Consider the following 20,202-nt stretch of genomic DNA (forward strand, 5'->3'; position numbering starts at 1 on the left):
TCACCCTGGGTAGTGGTCATCCCTACCTCACAGAAGAGAAAATAGAGACAGACAGGAGTCAAGTGAGTTGCCTATGGTGCTCAGACAACTATTAGGGTCTGAGGCTGGATTTAATCACAGAGCTTCCTGATTTCAGGTCTAGTGATCTAACCACTGCACCACCTCTCTGCCTTATCCATTAGAACATGCTATTTCTAAGCTCAGTGAAGGTCACCTACCTCTTCCTTCCAAACATAACAAAAATGAGATCTAGAGGAGAAAACTAACTTGCTCAAGGATACAGAGTGAGTGAAAAGTAGAAACACATCTAATAATAGAAATCTTTCCAATTTCATGCTCTTTCCTTTATACCAAACTACTTCCTTATTCCTTTCTCTCTTTTTTAATATGGAAGATATCTTAGGCTTGTGACTTGCCCAAAATCATACTATTCAAATCTCAAGGCCAGCCAGTATTCTTTGTATTAGGGTTTCTCTAAGAGATGAAGAACTCATAGGCCCTGGTGCGAGGGAGATCACCTTGTGGGGGAGACAGGAGAACACAAAAAATTCTATCAGCAAGAATGGGCAGAGAGCAAACACTCACAATTGGCAAACCTCTTTGTCGCTATGATTTCCCAGGAGCTGCACAACTACCCTGAGAGGCAGACTCAGATCAGAGGAACATGAGGCTCAGAGAAATGAAGAAGCGTGCCCATGGCTGCATGGCTAGGATGTGAGATTTGAACTCAGTTCTTTCAATTCCAAGTCTACTACTTCAGGCCATACTGCCTCTCAACACCCTGTAGGTATGTAAAAACCATGAACTCTGGCAGAAAAAGGACTACATCGAGAGAAAGGGGCCCTAAGTTGGAAGCCTCCTTTAGGACTTTAGATGAACAAGTCAATTACTCTCTCCTTGCCTTGATTGTTTACTCCCCAAAATGGGGTTATTATTTAACCTATCTAAAAGGCAGGCATCTAGGAGAAATTAGGTGTGCATGTCCCTTTCATCACAATGGGAAAAAGGACTGTCATAGGAGAAGGGGGGGAGTTCCAGGATTCCATGATTTTAAATGAGTTTTCCAAGATGGTACAGTGAATTGAGCTTTACTGGGATTAGACTTGGGTCTTCTGATTCCTACTGCAGAGGTTTATCACCCTCTTCTGTAGTTGTTTTCAGTTATGTCCAACTCTTTGTGACCTCATTTGAGGTTTTCTTGGTGAAAATACTGGAGTGGTTTTTCATTTCATTCTCCAGATCATTTTCCAGATGAGGAAACTGAGGCAATAAGTTTAAGTGACTTGCCCACTGTCACATAGCTAGTACGTGTCTGAGACTGAATTTGAACTCAGGTCCTTCTGACACCAGAGTCAGCATTCTATCCACTAAATCTCCTAGTAACCTTCATTATTCTCTCTTTGTACCTCTAAAACAAGATCACTGGTCCCTAGAAACATGAATGCAGAACTAGAAGAAAATTTAGAGGGTTTTTTGAGGTAATAACTTTTTTACTGAGGGAAACTGAGGTCCAGGAAAGTTAAATGTTTTGCTCTGAGTCACGAAGGTTGTATATGCTTCACAGGTGGGATATGAGCCTCTCTCATCTGTTAACAGGGTGAGTAGTCTTTCCACTTTGGTGCAACTTCCACCTTATTCTCTGAAGAGAGGGTTAGATCGAGAAGTAATAAAAATAATATGGGCTGGTTAATTAGAAGACCATATTACAAGGCCTCTCTGCTGTGTCTTTCATTGCACATTCTGGGTTCAAAACCAAGAAGCTAACTAAAATGCCAACAAAACAAAATGAATGAAAAACAAATGAAGGACAACAACAAAGCATTGAGTTTTTCCTCTGTCTCTTTGGATGAGCACATTAATCATAATAAAACTCCTAGGAAATGATGGCAAGCTACTAGCCAGTCCATGTCATAGTGGATCTGGCATGCTTTAATAGTGTTGGCATGCTAGGAAATGTTTCCTTTCCTTTAGTCTCTTAATTTTTCCATTCCCCATATAATATGAGATTTTTTTGGGAGGGAAGGGAGACTTATATTTGTATGTATATATTGTATATGTTATATACTATATATCATATATGCTGGTGAAAGTGTGAGAGAGAAATGTTCGGGTCTCACAGTCCGATGCCAGGTTCTCATGAATACAAGTGAGGTAAGTGTAAGAGAAAGGAAGGACTCAAAAGGTGTTGTCAAGGACACGATTATCACTGATATATATTTTTTTGACAGTGTTAATTCTTAGGATCTACTCTTCAGAATTTGTAGTACATGTCATTTGTCTGAGATTCAACACAAGGATATGGGGGAGCACAAGACACATAAAGTCACAGAGGAACCAGTCTCTCCAGAGGCACATTGCTCTACCACAAACTCTCTCATTCTCCTACTCTGCAAAACACTGAGACATAATGGATCCAATCAGTCACTAACTCAGATCCAGAATCACCTTGCTCTTAGATGCCGTCAACAGATATTCCCAGATCAAGAGTGAGAGAATGGCTGCTTCTGTTCCATCCTTACAGCTCAACTATTCTGCCTTACTATCCAAGACAAGAGGGGCTTTGTTCTCCTCACAAGTGAGTAGCCCACTGCATCGAACTCAAATGGCACCATGTTTCACTTTACTCCCTTTCCATCTGGATGCTGTCTCCTTGGAACTTAGGCCACTGGGTCATTCCCTTCAGCAATGAACACTTTAGTCTTCAGAATTACCATCCTGGGCCCCCCTGGCCTGATGGATGAGGGCCATATTCACTTCTGTTCATCTAAGTTGGCTCTAATTCTGCTTAGTATATATCCCAGGAACTTCCGTATTCACTCGAGCATCACACCCTTTTGACTTTTCTCTACTTGTCAGTTCTAAAACCATAATCAGATCAATACTGCCATTGCTACTCAAAAAAATGGGTCAATTTACTTCCCCATAGCTGTACTCACCATCCTTGTAACTTTCCAAACCCAAATACTCTTTTAATGGAGCTTTTACTCCATTAAATATTGTCTCCCTCCCCCTCACCTTCCCCATCAGAGTAGTTCTTGGGGTCTGCATTGCCCAAGGTTGCATATAGAATTGAATATTTTTATGACCATAACATAACCCATATTGCCAATGAGAATAATAATAAAATGTACAAATGCTTCATGAATAGATTTTGAGGGCCCTTGCTCTCAGACTGGGCACACTGTCCTAAAGGGACTAGCTTTGTTTTGTTTTTTAAAATTTGCATTCCCAGTCTCTCAGCACAGTGTTGACTAAGATTAAGTGGTTGATAAATCTTAATAAAGTGTGTTTAAGAAAATACACTAAAGGGCATTTTAAATACATGAAATATGTGTACTTAATTATCCATCCATCCATTCATCTCTTCATCTCTCCATCCCTCCATCTATCAACCCCTCCACCTATCTATCAACCCCTCCATCCCTCTATACATCACCCATCCATTCATCCATCCATCCATCCATCCATCCATCCATCCATCCATTCATCCATATCTCTATCCCTATCCCTACATCTCCCCTTCTATCCATTCAACTATCCATCCACCCTGACCCTCCCCTTATAACTCAAGTCTGAATACCACAGACACTCAAAGGTCACTCTACTTTATACCTGTTTGTTCATGCAAAGACCAATAGTCTTATGAATTTGTGAGAATTTAAAATGCTTCACAGGATCATAGATTTAGAGATAGACGGAACATCACCACATATTATGGGTCATCTAATACAAATCTCTTATTTTAAAGATGTAAATACCAGTCTCAAAAGCTGAATTGATAAGAAGGCTACTGGATGATATTTGAACCCATGTCCTCTGCTTGAATCCAGTGTTCTTTCTACTGTCCTTCCATCTCTCTGAAGTTGGGATTAGAGAGGACAACTCTGGAAGAGTGGGAAGGTTCTGTCCATACCTGTCCATGGAAAGCTGAGCCACAAGGGTGACATCCGTGTTGTCTGAGGTGGGTTCATATTCATAATGCAGGAAGTAGAGGTGGGTACGATGGACTGTGAAGCGTTCTCGCCGAAACTCATAACATAGATCATCCTCATCCAGCTCAGAGAGTTGCTTCTGGAGCTGCAAAAAACATGGGAAATGAAGTTTGGGGCAACTGAGAATATTCAGGGACTTGTGAGTCTGATTGCCATACTTCCATAGTGTTCCAGGAGCTGTTTGTCTCTTTTTTAAAACAAGAAAAGAAACTTCCTTTTATTGACACTTTTCCTTGCCATGAAAAAAAAAAGACTGACATGCAGAGGTAGGGGATAGACTTCTCATTGGCTGACATCTCATTTTAAAGTTTTTATAGGGTTGCAACTTGGGTCTTCTCACTCAAAATCTAAAACTTTTCCACTTGACTACTCTGGTCTGTGTGGGAGATAGAGATAAGGAAATCCGGGTGGAATTAGTTTCTGGTTTTTTACTTATATAAACAAAGACTTTTTACTTAATAGATATTAAAAATAATTCACTCCTATTTCCTTGGTTTATTCATAGTCACAAAAAGTGAAGACTGATCAAAGGAACATAGAATCATAAATCTAGAACTCGTAGATACCCCAAAAGCCGTCTTGTCTAACTTCTTAATTTTACAGATGAGGAAACTGAGACTCAGAGAAAGGAAGTGACCTGTCCATATGTGTTGTAAATAGTAGAGTTAGAATTTGAAATCACATCCTCTAATGGACTCCACACAGCTCCAATTCATTGCATTTTCAATTTCATTAACTGAATTCCATTCACTAAACATTAAGCCCCTAAACATTAAGCTCATGCAAAGCATATTCCTGGTAACAGATATCAAAAACAAAAAGCAAAACCCCAAGCATCTTTTTTTTTTACATTCTTCAGGAGGAGACAAGATATTTTATATATAAGAATACTAAAATTTGGAAGAAGGGAGGAGATCAGGGTAGGCCTCACGTTGAAGGTGGCATTTGAGTTGAGCCTTGCAGAGCCTCAAGATTTCAAAAAAAGCTAAAATAATTTGGGAGTGCATTCCAGGCATGGACATAACTTGGGAAAAGAAATGACAGCAGGAGATGAAATGACAGGAAATGGACAATGGGATGGTTTGTCTAGAGCACAGATGGTATTGGGGGGGTGAGTTGAAAGGGTGAGGATAAATAAGTCTGGGAAAACAGGCTGACACATCGTCCCATTTTGCCTCAGTCTACCATATTTCCAATCTTCCTTCAAGGTCCAGCTGAGATGCTGCCTCAAAGAGAAACCCCTAAGTCCTCAGGATGAAAGTGATTTTTTTTCCTTTTTGATTCCTCATAAGATGATAGAGGTAGAAGAGGCCCAAGGGCCATATAGTCTAGCATATTCCTTTTTCAGATGAGGGAACTGAGGAGCAAAGAGAGGGAATGACTTATCAGCATCACAGACAGACCTCAGAGTCATCTAATCCACCTACTTCTTTTGAAGATGAGGAAATTGAGGACATGGGGGGAGGAGGACTGATTTATCCAAGGTTACATGGAAAAAAAAAATGGAAGAGGCAGGATTTGAAACCAGGCCTTCCCACACTTTCCACTGATAACATTGCTTGTATTTATTTATCTAAATTTAATAATAATAAAAAGGAGGAGAAGAAGGTGGCTATGATGATGATGATGATGTCTATTAATAATTAAGAATAACTAATTTTTTCAGCATTTACTATAGGCCAAGCATTGGGCTAAGAGCATTACAATCATCTCATTTAATCTTCACAACAACTTTGGAAGTAGGTATTATTATTCTTACTTTACAGATGAGGAAACTGGGGCAAACAGCAGTTAAGTGATATATCCAGGGTCAGTCCACTAGTAAGTCTCATAGGCCAGATCCTGATTCCAGATTTGATGCTCTTTGTACTCTGGCACCCCCTAATACCAAAGTCACAGATTTTTGATCTTATCCTTCCCAGCCAATGAAAAAGCTCCAGGGGAGGTGCTCTCCCTACCAACCTATCAGGAGATAGGACCTTTGCAAAAAGTAGCAACTTACTATTTGTTGGAATAAACTAGAGAAAAATAACAGAGCCAGGCTACACACTAAACACTTTAAAAATGTTTGCTGAATGATTATGTGAATGAATAAATGAACAAAACTATGCTGCAAAGAATCAAAGAAATGAATGAATTAATGAAGGAACAAAACAGTTCTGCAAAGGAAACGAATGAAAGGATCTTTGTATCACTTTTTGTTCTTGCTAGCATCTACCCCATGAGTATTTCTGCAGAGCTTTGTTTTCAAATGGATTTTCCTTTTTTGTGTTGTTTATCCCAATCTCCTCTTGGTCTCAGAACACCAGAAACATCTCTCTCCAGGTCCCTGGTCTCACACTCTGAGCCTCAAGGAATAATGTAGGTGTGTGAGCCCTACTTCCCGACCTAACTTCTCATGTGACCATTCACAACTCTGTAATCCTTGCTACCATTTCCTCAGTGAAGAGACACCACTCTAGAAAGGGGGCTACATTTTCAGAAATAGCCTTGGATTTGTTTAGTGTGATTATACTAATTTATTATAAGACAAGGCATTATTTTTTTTTTCTTTCCTGGGGGAGGAAAGGAAATTTAGGGATCAAGTGGGAGATAGTGAAAGTGATACTTAAAAAAAGAAATAAAAAGAATGTTAACGAATCATTAAAAATATTAAATTAGAAGAAAGAAGAAGGAAGTTCAAAAGGGTATGGAGAAGCTGACCAATGCTGAAACTACCATATTAAATTTGAATTATTTAAATACACACACACACACACACACACACACACACACACACACACACACAGCAAGCTTATATATGTACTGGAAAAGACAAACTATATGTAACAGCAAATTCATATACAACCCACTTTCTATTATTCATTGTAAATGGAAATGTTTATGGTTCCTGAATTTATTAAGTTCATAATAAAGAAATTTATCTTTAAAAGAATTATCACTTACTGCAGGGGTGGAGTACCTTTTTTCTGCCAAGGACCATTTGGATATTTGTAACATCCTGCTCAGGCCATACAAAATATTAAAAATTCTAACCATAAAAAGCTCCTAGATTTTTTGAATATTGAATCCCTCCTGTGGTTGCCTTGGTAGCACCAGACAAAATGGCTTTCCTGGCCTTAAATGGCCTCTACAAAAAAATTACTTAATTAATTAATTTTAAAAAATGGCCTCTACAGATTAGAGCTTTCCTATCCCTGATTTACTGTAACCCATGTGACCTTGGGCAAATCATTGACCTTTTCTATTGATCTCATCAATAAAAAAGGAATCAGAGTTGATCAATTCCAATATATCCATCCTGTGTTCTTTTTCCCATCAAGAGCTTTATTCTGGTTTTAATTCAACTCAGTTTCATTCAATGTACAAGAGAATGTAGGACGTGGAATCACTGGACCTGGGATCAAATCCCAACTGTGCTGATATTTCATTATATATATAAAAAGAAAAAATATTTTTAAAGAAAGTATCATTTACTGTAATCAATGAACTTTGGCACATGTGATATTTCTAGGCCTTAGTTTCCTTCTCTTTAAAAATGAAAGCATTAAAGGGCGGCTGGATGGTGCAGTGGATAGAGCACCAGCCCTGGAGTCAGGAGAACCTGAGTTCAAATCAGGCCTCAGACATTTAATAATTACCTAGCTGTGTGGCCTTGGGCAAGCCACTAAACTCCATTTGCCTTGCAAAAACAAAAACAAAAACAAAACCAAGCTAAAAAAAAAAAGAAAGCATTGACCTAGATCATCTCTAACAGTTCTTTTAGCTCTAAATCTTTGACCCTATAGATCCCTTATGTTGATGAAGTAAGAGAGGGTCAATGCCGAACCTTTCCATCTTATCTTTGGATATGAACAGTTATATAATCTTGAGCAGTGTACTAAATGTTGTAAATTGGGCAGAATCTTTGTCATCGCAACCAAATCACTGAATCTTTCAAAGATAAATAGAACATAGGTGAAGAAAGTAAGACCCTGGGACACAGAGTAACACAAAGGTAGGATTTAAACCCAGGCCCTCTGACAGATATTAAAATATTACCAGTCTTAGAGCTGAGAAAAGAAAGTTGACACCTAGAATCAGAATTTTCTTTTGTGTGTATCTGTGACAGAACTGAAAAAATTACAGTAACAAGAAAATAGTTTGAACTTGTTTCTTCACACATCATAATTAGATAAATATAACCAAATATTGCAACTGAAAAATGAAGCCTGGAGTAAGCAGAAATATTGAACACTGAGCTTTCTTATTATAAACATATTCCTTTATTTTATAGGTGAGGAAATTGGCACAGTGAAAATAAGTGAATTACTCAAGGTCATACAGGTATTAAAGTTTCAAAAAAAAGGCAGCAGTGTGTATGTGATATATTTTATGTATATACACACATATACACAGACACACAAACACAAAAACTTTTTTCCTTTCCTCAATTTTCATATATATATATATATATATATATATATATATATATATATATATGTATAAATTGTTTCTCTTTTAACTACCCTATACTTCCCAGTGTGCCCTGTATCTGGACAGTCACTAAACTGCATAACAATGGAGAAAGAACAGGACCTAGAGTCAAAGGAACCAGGTTCAGATCCTGACTCTGCCACTTTGTGAACTCAGCACCTGAATTTACTTCACTGTGCCTCAATTTTATAAATCAGGGAATTGTTGTAGATAGCTTCTAAGGTCCCTCCTAACACCACAAATATTTTGTAATGTCTTTCTCTTTTATCCCAATTCCATTGCATTTTTAAGTCTCTGTCCCAGTAAAATGAGGTGGTTGTACCAGGTGATGTCTAAAGTTCTGGGACTAAGGGGTTCAGTCCACTCCAGAATCATCTTCAAGGAAATGGGTTACTCCAACAACTTCAAATATAGGGCTCCTGCTTCTTGTCACTCCCTACTTCTTATCCATCCAAAATGGAATTCCTCGAGTATCCTTTTCTTAACTCAGGTCCTTTGAGATGAAATTCTACATTCTTCTCATGACACGCCATTGCTTCACTAAGGAGGAATAGAATAGTGGGAAATATGCTGGATTGAGCCAGTAGGCCTAGGTTCAAATCCTATTCTGACACTTATTATCAAGAAATGGGTCAGACTAAACATCCTCTAGGGTCCATTTTAGCTCTTACACTGTGATCCCATAATGATGAAATTCAATAAGTAAAAACAACCAACTAAACAAATACTGGCTGTGGAGACAGACGACACAGGGTGAAAGCCCACCTCTGATGATGACCACCTACATCTCCTTGGACATGTCTCCAAGCTTTTCTGTGATTAGCTAGTCTCTTCCATCTTTCCATCTAGGATCCAATGTTCCTGAGGAATCAGGGAAAGACTTCAGCTTAACAAGGTGGATTCTGTGCAACTTTCTCAGATTTAGGCCAAAAGGAAGGTGACAGACACCAAGTCTTTCACCCCACAAGTTACTGAAGACTCCCTGCCTGGAAAAGTGGCCTAATCCAAGAATCTCTTTGAGTGCCAGATGTAGTCAGGCACTGTATGTTTCCAAAGGCCTGAGGCTGGTTCCTTGGCATCGATGGGAGCTGGGTCTCCAAACCTTCCCCAAATCTCCCCAAGAAAATCAAAATGGGTTGCCTGGGAACCATAATCTCCTCTCCCAAGAGGAAATAGTCAATTTAGATTATCTTCCTTCCTTTGCCTGTGCATCTCCCCCCTCCCCTCCCTCATGCAAAAGAGCAGAAGCAATTATGAACCATGTTACAGATTAAACATCTGCAAGATTTCTTGCAAAAGAATAAGTTCTTTCTGTTGTGTTGGGAAGCATACTGGCACAGAGATTTTTTTTTTCATAAGAAAAGAATGAAAAAATGTTGATTGTTTATATGAGAGCATGATGGCACAATGTAGACTTACTTGGGAATCTTTTTGAGCTTGGAAAAAGATGGAGGTGGGGTCTATCCCCTAGAAGCTTGAATTAATGTTCCTTTCAGGAATCACTTTCTTCAAGGAGGCTCTCAGATAAAACAGAAACTCCCCTTCCTTGTACATCCCATGCCTTTCTATCTTCTTCACTGGACTCATCATGTCCTAAGTTATATTGTACTTCCATGTATTCATATCCTGTTAGCTTCTTCAGGCAAGAGACTTTGGCATTCCCTCCCACCTTCACTGTCATCCTCAAAGTCCCAAGGACCTCCCTGCCTCCAATCTCCCCTTTCTAATTCACTTTCCATGCAGTAGTTGGCACTTGATTAGTAGTTGATATACCACAGATTTAGAGCTGAAAGGGGTCTTATATCTGCTTTTACAGATGAGGCAACTGAGGCCCACCTTACTTTCTTCAACATCACATAGGATGCAAGGTTTTCTGAATTAAATTATTTCATCTAGGAAGTAGCTACAGTAGCTAAAGCTCAAGTTAGTCAATCCATCCACAAGCATTTGCTTTATTATCTACCCTACTCCAAGTGGGGAAGGGCTACAAAGGCAAAAATAAAACAAGCCCTGCTCTAAAGGAACTTGTAGTCTTCATGAGGCAGACATCACTCAATCATTAAGCATTTATCATTCCAACAATCCTTGAAAAGACAATTTTTCACTGATAATGAGGCAAAATTCAGGACAAAGGGAATTAAAAGGATCTTATTATAAGGCAACAACACATTCTCTGCCTTGCCTAGAACTTCTTCCTTGTCCCCACCTCTTAGAAGCCTTAATTTCTCTTAAGATTCAGCTCATTGGCTGCATGGAATGGAAAATTATTCCTATTTCCCCTCATAGGAAGCCATCCATCCCTCTTTTAGTTTCTCGTGCTCAGTTTTGTATTCATCTAAATACTGCATCCTATCCCAGGAGAACATAAGCTCATCGAGAGCACAGATCATTTTTCATTCTATGTTTAGTTTCTGTGGTCATAGCTGATACTTGGTTAGTAACTGTTGTATCACAGATTTAGAACTGAAGGGGGTCTTTTAGGTCAGCTTTTACAGATGAGGCAACTGAGGCCCAGAATTGCCTTGTCCAACATCACTTAGGATGTAAGATTTTCCAAACTAAATGATTTCATCTCTGAACCCCAGTCGCCCAGTACAGTCCTTTACTTAGAGAAAGATAATAATAAATATGGAATGAGTGAGGAAAACAAAAGGCATTAGATTCTTTGGTTAAATGATGAGGCTAGAGAGTATTACATTTTCCCTCAAGATTCCATTCAAAAGAGACTTTCAAATAATCTAAAGGAAGGTAAGATATCTAGCCACCATTCCACTAGAACCAGGATCATAGAGTGAGAGCTAAGATTTCAGAAACCAACTACTTCAGTGGAATAAACTGGGGCCAGGAGGGGTTAATTGACTTACTTAGGTCGCACACTTACCTAGGAAGTAGCAGAATTGAGAGTCAACAATTAATTCCTGGGATTCTAAATTCTGCCCATTGGGTGAATATGTCTAATTGATGCCTCCTTAGAGAGGCAAGAAGAGCACTTGTATTGGATTAAGGAAGACTTAGCTTTGAATTCTAAGACACATTCTAGGTAAATAAAAATCTCCCTAAGCCTCAGTTTTCTTTAACATGGGGACAATAATAGTAACTTACAATTATATATTATAATTACAATATAATTGTAAAAATTATAGTAACACAATATATATTATATAATAGCTGTTTATAGAGGTGTTGTTTAAAGATAGAAGGAACCCCTGAAGGTCTCTAGTCCAACCCTTTCTTTTTGTAGAGGAGGAAACTGAGGAAAAGGGAGATCAGATGATTTGCTCCAGGTTACTGAGGGAAGTAATTGGCAAAGGTATCAATTTGTACTCAGGTCTCTCACTCCAAACCCAATTCACTTTTGTGAGAATGAGGCAGATTAACCTTTCTGCTCATTGGTATCTGCTTTTGTGAAATAAAAGTATTAGAGGGAATAGCCTCAAAAACCTCTTCCCGCTCTAGAGGTGAGTCCAAGAAATGACCTTTCAGCATTATATAAACCTTAGAGTCCAGGAGAAATGTGAAATGTGTTTATTATAATAGCTTCCTACCTCTCCCATTATTCCCATAAATTCTACAATTCCATGGCTAGGATGAAAACTAGGTCCTTCTGCCTAGGTTAGCAGACATTTGAGGATACCATTCTCTGATCATTTGGACAATGTGATCTCAAGAATCCTGACTCTTTAAAGCTCTGTCCCGTTTTCCCTGGGTCCCAACAATTTCTCTAAGAAGACACGGGCCCGGAGGCGAGTGCTTCCATTAATGGTTTCTGAATGCTACAGCAGTGAGCAGAGGGCACATGACGAACAAGTGACAAAAACAAAAGACGGATTTCTCCTGAGATCAAATGCATTTACTAAATTACTTCTTTGGGCAGCCAGCTGTGGCCCAAGGAGATTTCAACTCAGGAGCAAATGGCCTTGGAAGCAGTTTGTTTTCATTCCTTCCTCATCTTAAAAAGCTTGGCCTAGATTTACCTTGTGTTTTTGTGAATAGGCAGAACTTTTGGTATTGCTGAATATCAGAGTGCTGATTTTTCTCCTCTACTAAGTAGTGGTTAGCCTTCTAGACATTGAGCCAGGAAAATCTGGTTCAAGTCTAACCTCAGCTATATGACTCTGGGCAAATCATTTGAGCTCTTGGAGTCTCTGTTTCAATATAGAAAAAGAGAGGGTTTACATTGATGACTTTTTTAGTTTTTGCAAGGCAATGGGGTTAAGTGACTTGCCCAAGGCCACACGGCTGGGTCATTATTAAGTGTCTGAGGCTGGATTTGAACTCAGGTCCTCCTGACTCCAAGGTCAGTGCTCTATCCTCTGCACCACCTAGCTGCCCCTACATTGATGGTTTTTAATTATCTTTCCAGTTTTAACTCTCTAAGGGTCTATGCTCAGGGGCCTCCTACTTTATGAAGTCTTTTCTGATTTCTTTCACCTGGAGATTTTTATTTCTTCATCTGACTTCATGATGTCTTAGACTCCTTCTACCTCATCACACTCTAATTTGCATTGTTGTTTAGTTGTTTTTCATATGTCCGCCTCTTCTTGACCCCATTTTGGGGGTTTTCTTGGTAAGGAGCCTGTAGTGGTTGCCATTTTCTTGTCCAGCTCATTGTATAGATGGGGAAATTGAGGCAAACAGGGTTAAATGACTTGCCCAGGGTTCCACAGTTAGTATCTGAGATCAGATTTGACCTCAGGAAGAAGAATCTGACAAATTCCAGGCCCCAGGCTCTATCCACTCTTCCACCTAACTGCCCAGTTTTGAATTAGAATAATCTATTTAATTCTAGAAGAGACCCTGTAGTTATCTTGCTTAAAGTCCTTTTTTTAACAGAAGAGGAAACTGAGGTTCCAAGGGTCAAGTGAGCTGCCCAAATTCATTGATTCAATTAAATCAACCGAAAAAGAATTTATTAATCACTTGCCATGTGCCAACACATTACATTAAGAGCTAGAAATGCAGAGAAAAATAAAAGTAGTTCATTTTCTAAAGAGACTCACATTTAAACTGCCCAGTCAATAGAGAGAGGTCACGAAGCTATTTAGACGCAGGGTTTGTGAGTGAATCAAAGCTTCTGATCCTCTCTTACCCATTTCTGCTGTCATTATAAAGGGCCGGGCAGCTCCATTTCATCATAGGGATTATCCAGTGATCCTTTCGTAGTATCTGTCTTTCTGAGAATTTGGAGATGAGAGAGGGCTCAAGTGCCCAAGTGTCAGTAAACCCTCAAAACCTTTTAGAGTCTGAAAGTACTGAGAGTTTCCATGAAAACATTCTGTTCTTTGGATTTTATTTAGTGTTTGGCATCATGGGTCAGTTGTGAGTGTCCCGGATGATTTGTTCAATGACTTAGAGAAGGTTATTCACTAATAGTCAATCAACAGACATTTATTAAGCACCTGCTGTTTGCTTGACACTATGGTAAGTCCTGGGGATACAAAGAACAAACAACAACAGCACTTGCCCTCAAGGAGCTTACCTTTTAGTGGGGAGACAATGTGAAAAGAGCCAAGTATATCCAAGCATTCCATTAATCAGTGGACAAATATGAGAAGGAAATGACTATTCCAGTATCTTTACCAAGAAAACTCCAAATGAGGTCATGATGAATCAGACACAACTAGACATGCCTGACAAAACAAATATTTATTAAAAACTATGTTCCAAATTGATGAAAGAAATATATATAAATATATAATATATAATATATAGAGTATACTCAACACCTCCATTATTCTGTGTTTCTTTAAAATAGAGGTTACTTTTTGTTGATCCTGCTATTTCCCTCTACCTCTAAAATCTATTTTTTTGTTTGTTTGTTTTTTTTGGCAAGGCAATTGGGGTTGAATGACTTTCCCAAGGTCACACAGCTAGGTAAATTATTAAGTGACTGAATTCGGATTTGACCTCAGGTCCTCCTGACTTCAGGGCTGGTGATCTATCCACTGCCCCTACCCCTAAAATCTTATCCTAATGGCTCCTTTTGCCATGGAAATGACGCTGGTTTTTTAAAGAACTGTTAGCAGAGAATAAATCCCAACAGAGACACTTTGGATTCAGCACAGGATTTAGAATAGGGAAGGCTTAGGTTCATATATTGCCCAGATACTTGCAAGTTGTGTCACTCTGGACAAGTCATTGGAATGAGGTGATGATAATGATGATGTTTTATCCTTCATTCTCGAATAACATCAGGGAGGTGACTGGATTTGAGGGAGGGGGTTCTGTGCTAAGTCACCAGGCTTACTTTCTCCTCCAGAGCCATCTGGGTCCAATGACCAGATGTGAATCAGGACAACTGGAGGCGGCCCTGGATGCAAGGTAGTTAGGATTAAGTGACTTGCCCAAGATAACATAGCTAAGTTTTGCAGCGGATGGAGTCAGAACATCTTACTACAGACATATACTTAACATCTCGACACAGACAGACAGACACACAGACACACACACACACACACACACCCAGATCCAGTGGCCAGATATGAATCAAGGACAACTGAAGATGACCCCAGACACAAGGCAAATAGGGTTAAGTGACTTGTCCAAGGCCAACAGCTAGTAGGTGTCAAGTATCTGAGGCCAGATTAGAACTCCTGTCCTGACTCCAGGGGCAGTGCTCTATCCACTGCACCACCTAGCTAGAGGACTGAGTTTGATATCCAAAGTCCCTTCTTTCATCCTATGAGTCATCTATTATCTTAGATCCCCTGAAGCTAGAAAAGTCCCGGACAGAGGTCTAGTGACATGCTGTTCCTTGGATTCTGAACTGTATTTCTCACATCTCTGGTCTTTGTACTTAGAAGGCAACATGTTCTTTACTGCCACCTCTTAGAACCCCCATGTTCTCTCAAAACTCAGCCCAGTTGGACCCTCTTACAGAAGGTGCTTGCACCCTCCCTATCACTGAGATATAAGAAAGAGCTCCCACCCCTAGCCCCCATCACTCAGGACATTACATAGGACATCTCAAAGTCTTAGTAAATCCATGACTATCATGGAAATGTTTGATATGGCTACACTTTGCATCACCTAGACTGAATTGTTTGTCTCCTCAATGGGGGGGGGGGGAGAAGGAAGAGAATGTGGAATCAAAGTTTTAAAAATGAACATTAGGAATCATTTTTTCATGATCTGGAGAAAATAAAATGTTAAATAAATTTTTTAAAAAGACTAGAAAATCTTTGCTGAATTATTGACTGATTAAATGAATGAGTGAATTGATAAATAAATGAAGGACATGTGTGTGGGGATTCTCACAATCTAGTTCAGAGGGATTTGAGGTATTAAGGCAGCACTGGATGAGTTTCTCAGTCATGTTTCTCTGACTTTCTATTTCAAGAATCAAGGAATCTGAGACTTTGCATAATCAACTCATCCAATACTTCTGAACCTAGACATACCCTCGGGCTGCATTCCTTCTCTTTCTTGCCCTGTGGCATTGAGGCTTAGAATGGTAGTGGGTATGATGCCAGGGCATGGGATTTCACTTTTAGAGAAAACACTTTCCTTTCCAATGGGATTTCACACTCATTGAGCCATTATATTATATATCCTCTTTTGATGAATCTTCCCTCCCTCATCTGAGGAGAATGTAAGCTTTGCATAGACAGGTACAATTGGACTGTTATACTGTGATGAATTGGAAGGAGAACTTCAAGAAGTTATGCTAGTATTTATTGCAGGACTTGTTTGAGCAGCACGGCGGCTAATGAATGGAGAATTCTTGTAAAAAGCAGGAAAACTAGACCCTTAGTCCTGACTCTCCCCAGTTACTGTTTGACTCGAGGCTCCGAGACAGTATTTCAGGGTTATTTTGTAAAATAGGTGCAGCCCTGCTTTAAAAAAAAGAAGGGCAGGACAGCTAGGCGGTGGAGCCCACAGAGCACTGGCTCTGGAGTCAGGAGTACCTGGGCTCAGATCTGACCTCAGACACTTGCCTTGGGCAAGCCATTTAACCCCATTTGCCTTGCAAACCCCCCCCAAAAACCTAAAAAAAGGGGGGGGGGACTTCTGCAAGGGTATAAAAAGGAAAAACCAGGCCTAGTCCTCAGTGAATTTATATTCTCCTGAAATGCAAATACTATGAATAAAATGACAGATGAAACCTGAGTTCAGGGCCCCTCCCCCACTCATGTAGGTATAGGAAAATAAAGACCATAATACCCATCACACAGATATTAAGCTCCCAATCAGAAGCTAGGTGACCACTCATTACAGTGGGCTATGGGTAGTCCAGGTAGTGGTGAACTTCCTCCCAGCCTTAACGTTTTATCATTCTTTGACTCCTTTCCTTGTTTTCTAGTAATTCTTTCTTCTCTCCTTTCCCTCTCTTTTTCCTCACTCATCTCATTTTCCTCCCCCTTTTCTCTTCTTTTCTTTCCTCACTTTCCTCACTTTCCCTTCTCTTCTCTTCTTTTCTTCTCCTCTACTTCCTCACTCTTCTCACTTTTTTCCCCTTCTCTCTTGTCTCTTTTCCTTTCCCTCCCTCTCTGCCTTCCTTAACTCTCATTTTCCTTTCTCTCTTCACTCCTTTCCTTCTCCTCCCCCTTTCTCCCTTCCTCCTTCTTCCCCTTGAGCTCCTTGCCTTTTCCTTCCTTTTTCCATTCTCTCTCTCCTTCCTTCCCTCCTTCTCTACTTTCTTTATTGGCATCAACTGGTAGTCACCAAGGTGAGTGGCTGTTGAAGACTCAAGCTCTCTTTGCAGTAGTCAAACCCAGCCATGGCAAACATGCATGAAGACACAAGGAGCTATTTCTCCCATGACATGGGTGGATGCAAAGTGCACAAATAATTGCTGACACACAGTTCTCACCCGAGAATTTTCCTGAATTCAGGTTTTTCTATGGTGTTACTCTGGGATCCAGCTGTTTCCAAAGCACCATCTGTTCCTCTCAGTGTCTTGCCAAGCAGCACAATGGAAAGTTTAGAGAATCAGTTGATATGTGTCTTATTTTTAACTTCTAATTGAACCATGGTCGCTGTTTTTGTCTTCTCTTTTCAATGGGTCTAATGTAGGGGGGATATGAGGGGATGCAAGTGCCCAGTTATTCTGGCAGACAAGAGGAATATTAATTTGGAATATTTCTTTATGACAAGCCAAGGTAAAGAATATACCTTGGGGTCTAAGGAAATGAGAGAGTCATATGCTCATAGATTCAGGGTTCCAAGGAAGCCAAGTTATACAGATTTCCGTAGCCATCTAGTCTACCTCTCTTGTTTTATAGGCAAAAAAACTGACTTTCAGTGGATAGAGCACTGGCCCTGGAGTCAGGAGAACCTAAGCTCAAATCCTGCCTCAGACACTTAAAAATTCCCTAGCTGTGTGACCTTGGGCAAGTCACCTAATCCCACTGTCTTGCAAAAACTAAAAAAAAACCCCAAACCCCAAAACCCCAATAAAATAGGAAAAAACCCCTGAAATTCATGAGTCAAGAGACTTGTCCAGTGATGGTGGGACACAGATTCCAGAGTTAAAGCCAGTCAAATCCCCTCCACTGCTAAGGAGAGAGCTACCCACCACCTACTATAGTTAGTGAAACTGAGCAGCACAAATGTTGGAAGAATAGCTCACATTAAATCACAGAATTAAGATCAGAAAGATTCGGACAGGTTAGAACATCCAGGTCAATATGATGAGATTCAATTTAATAGGGATAAACTAAAAGTCTTACACTTGGGTTCAACAAATCAGCTTCACAGCCCTGTTTGTGGTGGCAAAGAACTGGAAATCAAGTAAATGTAATTCAATTGGGGAATGGCTTAGCAAACTGTGGTATATGTATGTATGTATGTATGTATGTCATGGAGCACTAGTATTATATTAGAAACCAGGAGGGATGGGAATTCAGGGAAGCCTGGAAGGATTTGCATGAACTGATGCTGAGTGAGATGAGCAGAACCAGAAAAACACTGTACACCCTAACAGCAACATGGGGGCGATGATCAACCTTGATGGACTTGCTCATTCCTTCAGTACAACAATCAGGGACAGTTTTGAGCTGTCTGCAATGGAGAATTCCATCTGTATCCAGAGAATGAACTGTGGAGTTTGAACAAAGACCAAGGACTATTCCCTTTAATTTAGAAAAAAAAACAGATATCTTATTGTCTGATCCTGCTTTCTTTTATACTTTTTTGTTTGTTCCTTAAGGATGTGATTTCTCTCTCATCACACTCAATTTGGATCAATGTACAACATGGAAACAAAATAAAGACTGACAGATTGCTTTCTGTCGGGGGCTGGGGGGAGGGAAGTAAGACTGGGGGGAAAATTGTAAAACTCAAAACTTAAATGAAATCTTTAAAAAATTTAAAAAAAACAAACAAATTAGCTTCACAGGTGGAAGATGGGGGAAATGGAGCTAGTCAGGTACCTTGAAAAAGATCTAAGGTTTTTATTAAAGCACAGGTAGAATAAAAGTCAGCGTTATGATATGGGTGACCGACCACATATGTGATAATGCTAGGCTAGTTTGGATTGAAAGCACAGTCATCAAGACCAGGGAGCTCAAAATTCTTTGCCTGCTCAGGACACATCTGGAATATCCTATTTTCTTTTGGGGCCACGGTTTAAAAAGGATACTGAAAAATTTGGGAGGTTTGGAGTAGGATGACCAGGTGGGCACAAGGCCTGGCGGTTTTGCCATAATGGGATTACTGGAAAGTGACTTCAGGCATGTCATTCAACTTCCTGTGGCCTCAGTTTTCTTATCTGTGTGATGATGATACTGTATTAGGTGACTTCTGAGGTTTGCTCCTACCTTGAGATCTGTGATCCTATAATCCTAAGTCATTTTTCTTTCATGGGCTTCAGTTTTCCCTCTGGGAAAATAAGGCAGGGATGTAAACATTTTAAAAATAAAAATAAAGAAAGAAAGAAAATAAAGTTGGGAATATGATTGTGATGGAATACTACTGTGCTGTAAGAAATGATGAGTTCAATGAGCTTACAAAAACATGGAAAGACTTGCTCAAAATGAGCAGAACCAAGAGAATTCTGTATTCAGTAATAAGCAATATTGGGTAGCTTTGAGTTTTTTTTTTTTTTGGCAAGGCAATGAGGTTAAGTGACTTGCCCAAGGTCATACAACTGGGTAATTAATAAGTGTCTGAAACTGGAGTTGAATTCAGGTCCTCCTGACTCCAGGACTCTATCCACTGCACCATCTAGCTGCCCTTGCAATATCATTTTAAGAACAACTTTGAGCAAATTGATGCTTATAAACACCCAAATTAACTACAAGGAACATATGAAAGAAGATGCTAATCTGCATCCAGAGAAAGAAATGATAAATAGAACTGTGTATAGAATGATTATTTAAATATATATATATTATATATATAATATATATATAAATATATATATATATTTATATATAAAATCAGGGGTGACTAGGTGGTGTAGTGGATAAAGCACTGGCCTTGGAGTCAGGAGTACCTGGGTTCAAATCCGGTCTCAGACACTTAATAATTACCTAGCTGTGTGGCCTTGGGCAAGCCACTTAACCTCATTTGCCTTGCAAAAAAAAAACAAACCTAAAAAAATAAATATATATAAATCTTTGTGGCTAATGGAAGCCATCTTTAGAGTAGAGGTGGGGGAAGGAAGAAAAAAATAAAAATTTATGTGATAACTTTATTATATTTTTAAAGGGAATAGCAAGTTGGATATAATAGATTTGTAGTTTTGGCTACAATCTTTTGTTTTAGAAATTTTAGTTTTATTCCATACATT

The 20,202-nt window shown here is 39.4% G+C and overlaps 1 protein-coding gene across 1 annotated transcript in view; it reads right to left on the bottom strand.

Annotated features, from left to right (window-relative positions):
* The window catches only part of LOC141515327 (xylosyl- and glucuronyltransferase LARGE1), a 234,973-nt gene that overhangs the window by 32,369 nt on the left and 182,402 nt on the right, over positions 1-20,202 (bottom strand). Inside the window, exon 6 of the mRNA XM_074226785.1 lies at positions 3,914-4,077. Coding sequence (XP_074082886.1) covers positions 3,914-4,077 — 164 coding nt within the window. The remainder of the gene's footprint in view (positions 1-3,913; positions 4,078-20,202) is intronic.

The sequence above is a fragment of the Macrotis lagotis genome, chromosome 2 (assembly GCF_037893015.1).
Source record: "Macrotis lagotis isolate mMagLag1 chromosome 2, bilby.v1.9.chrom.fasta, whole genome shotgun sequence".
Classification (NCBI taxonomy): Eukaryota; Metazoa; Chordata; class Mammalia; order Peramelemorphia; family Peramelidae; genus Macrotis; species Macrotis lagotis.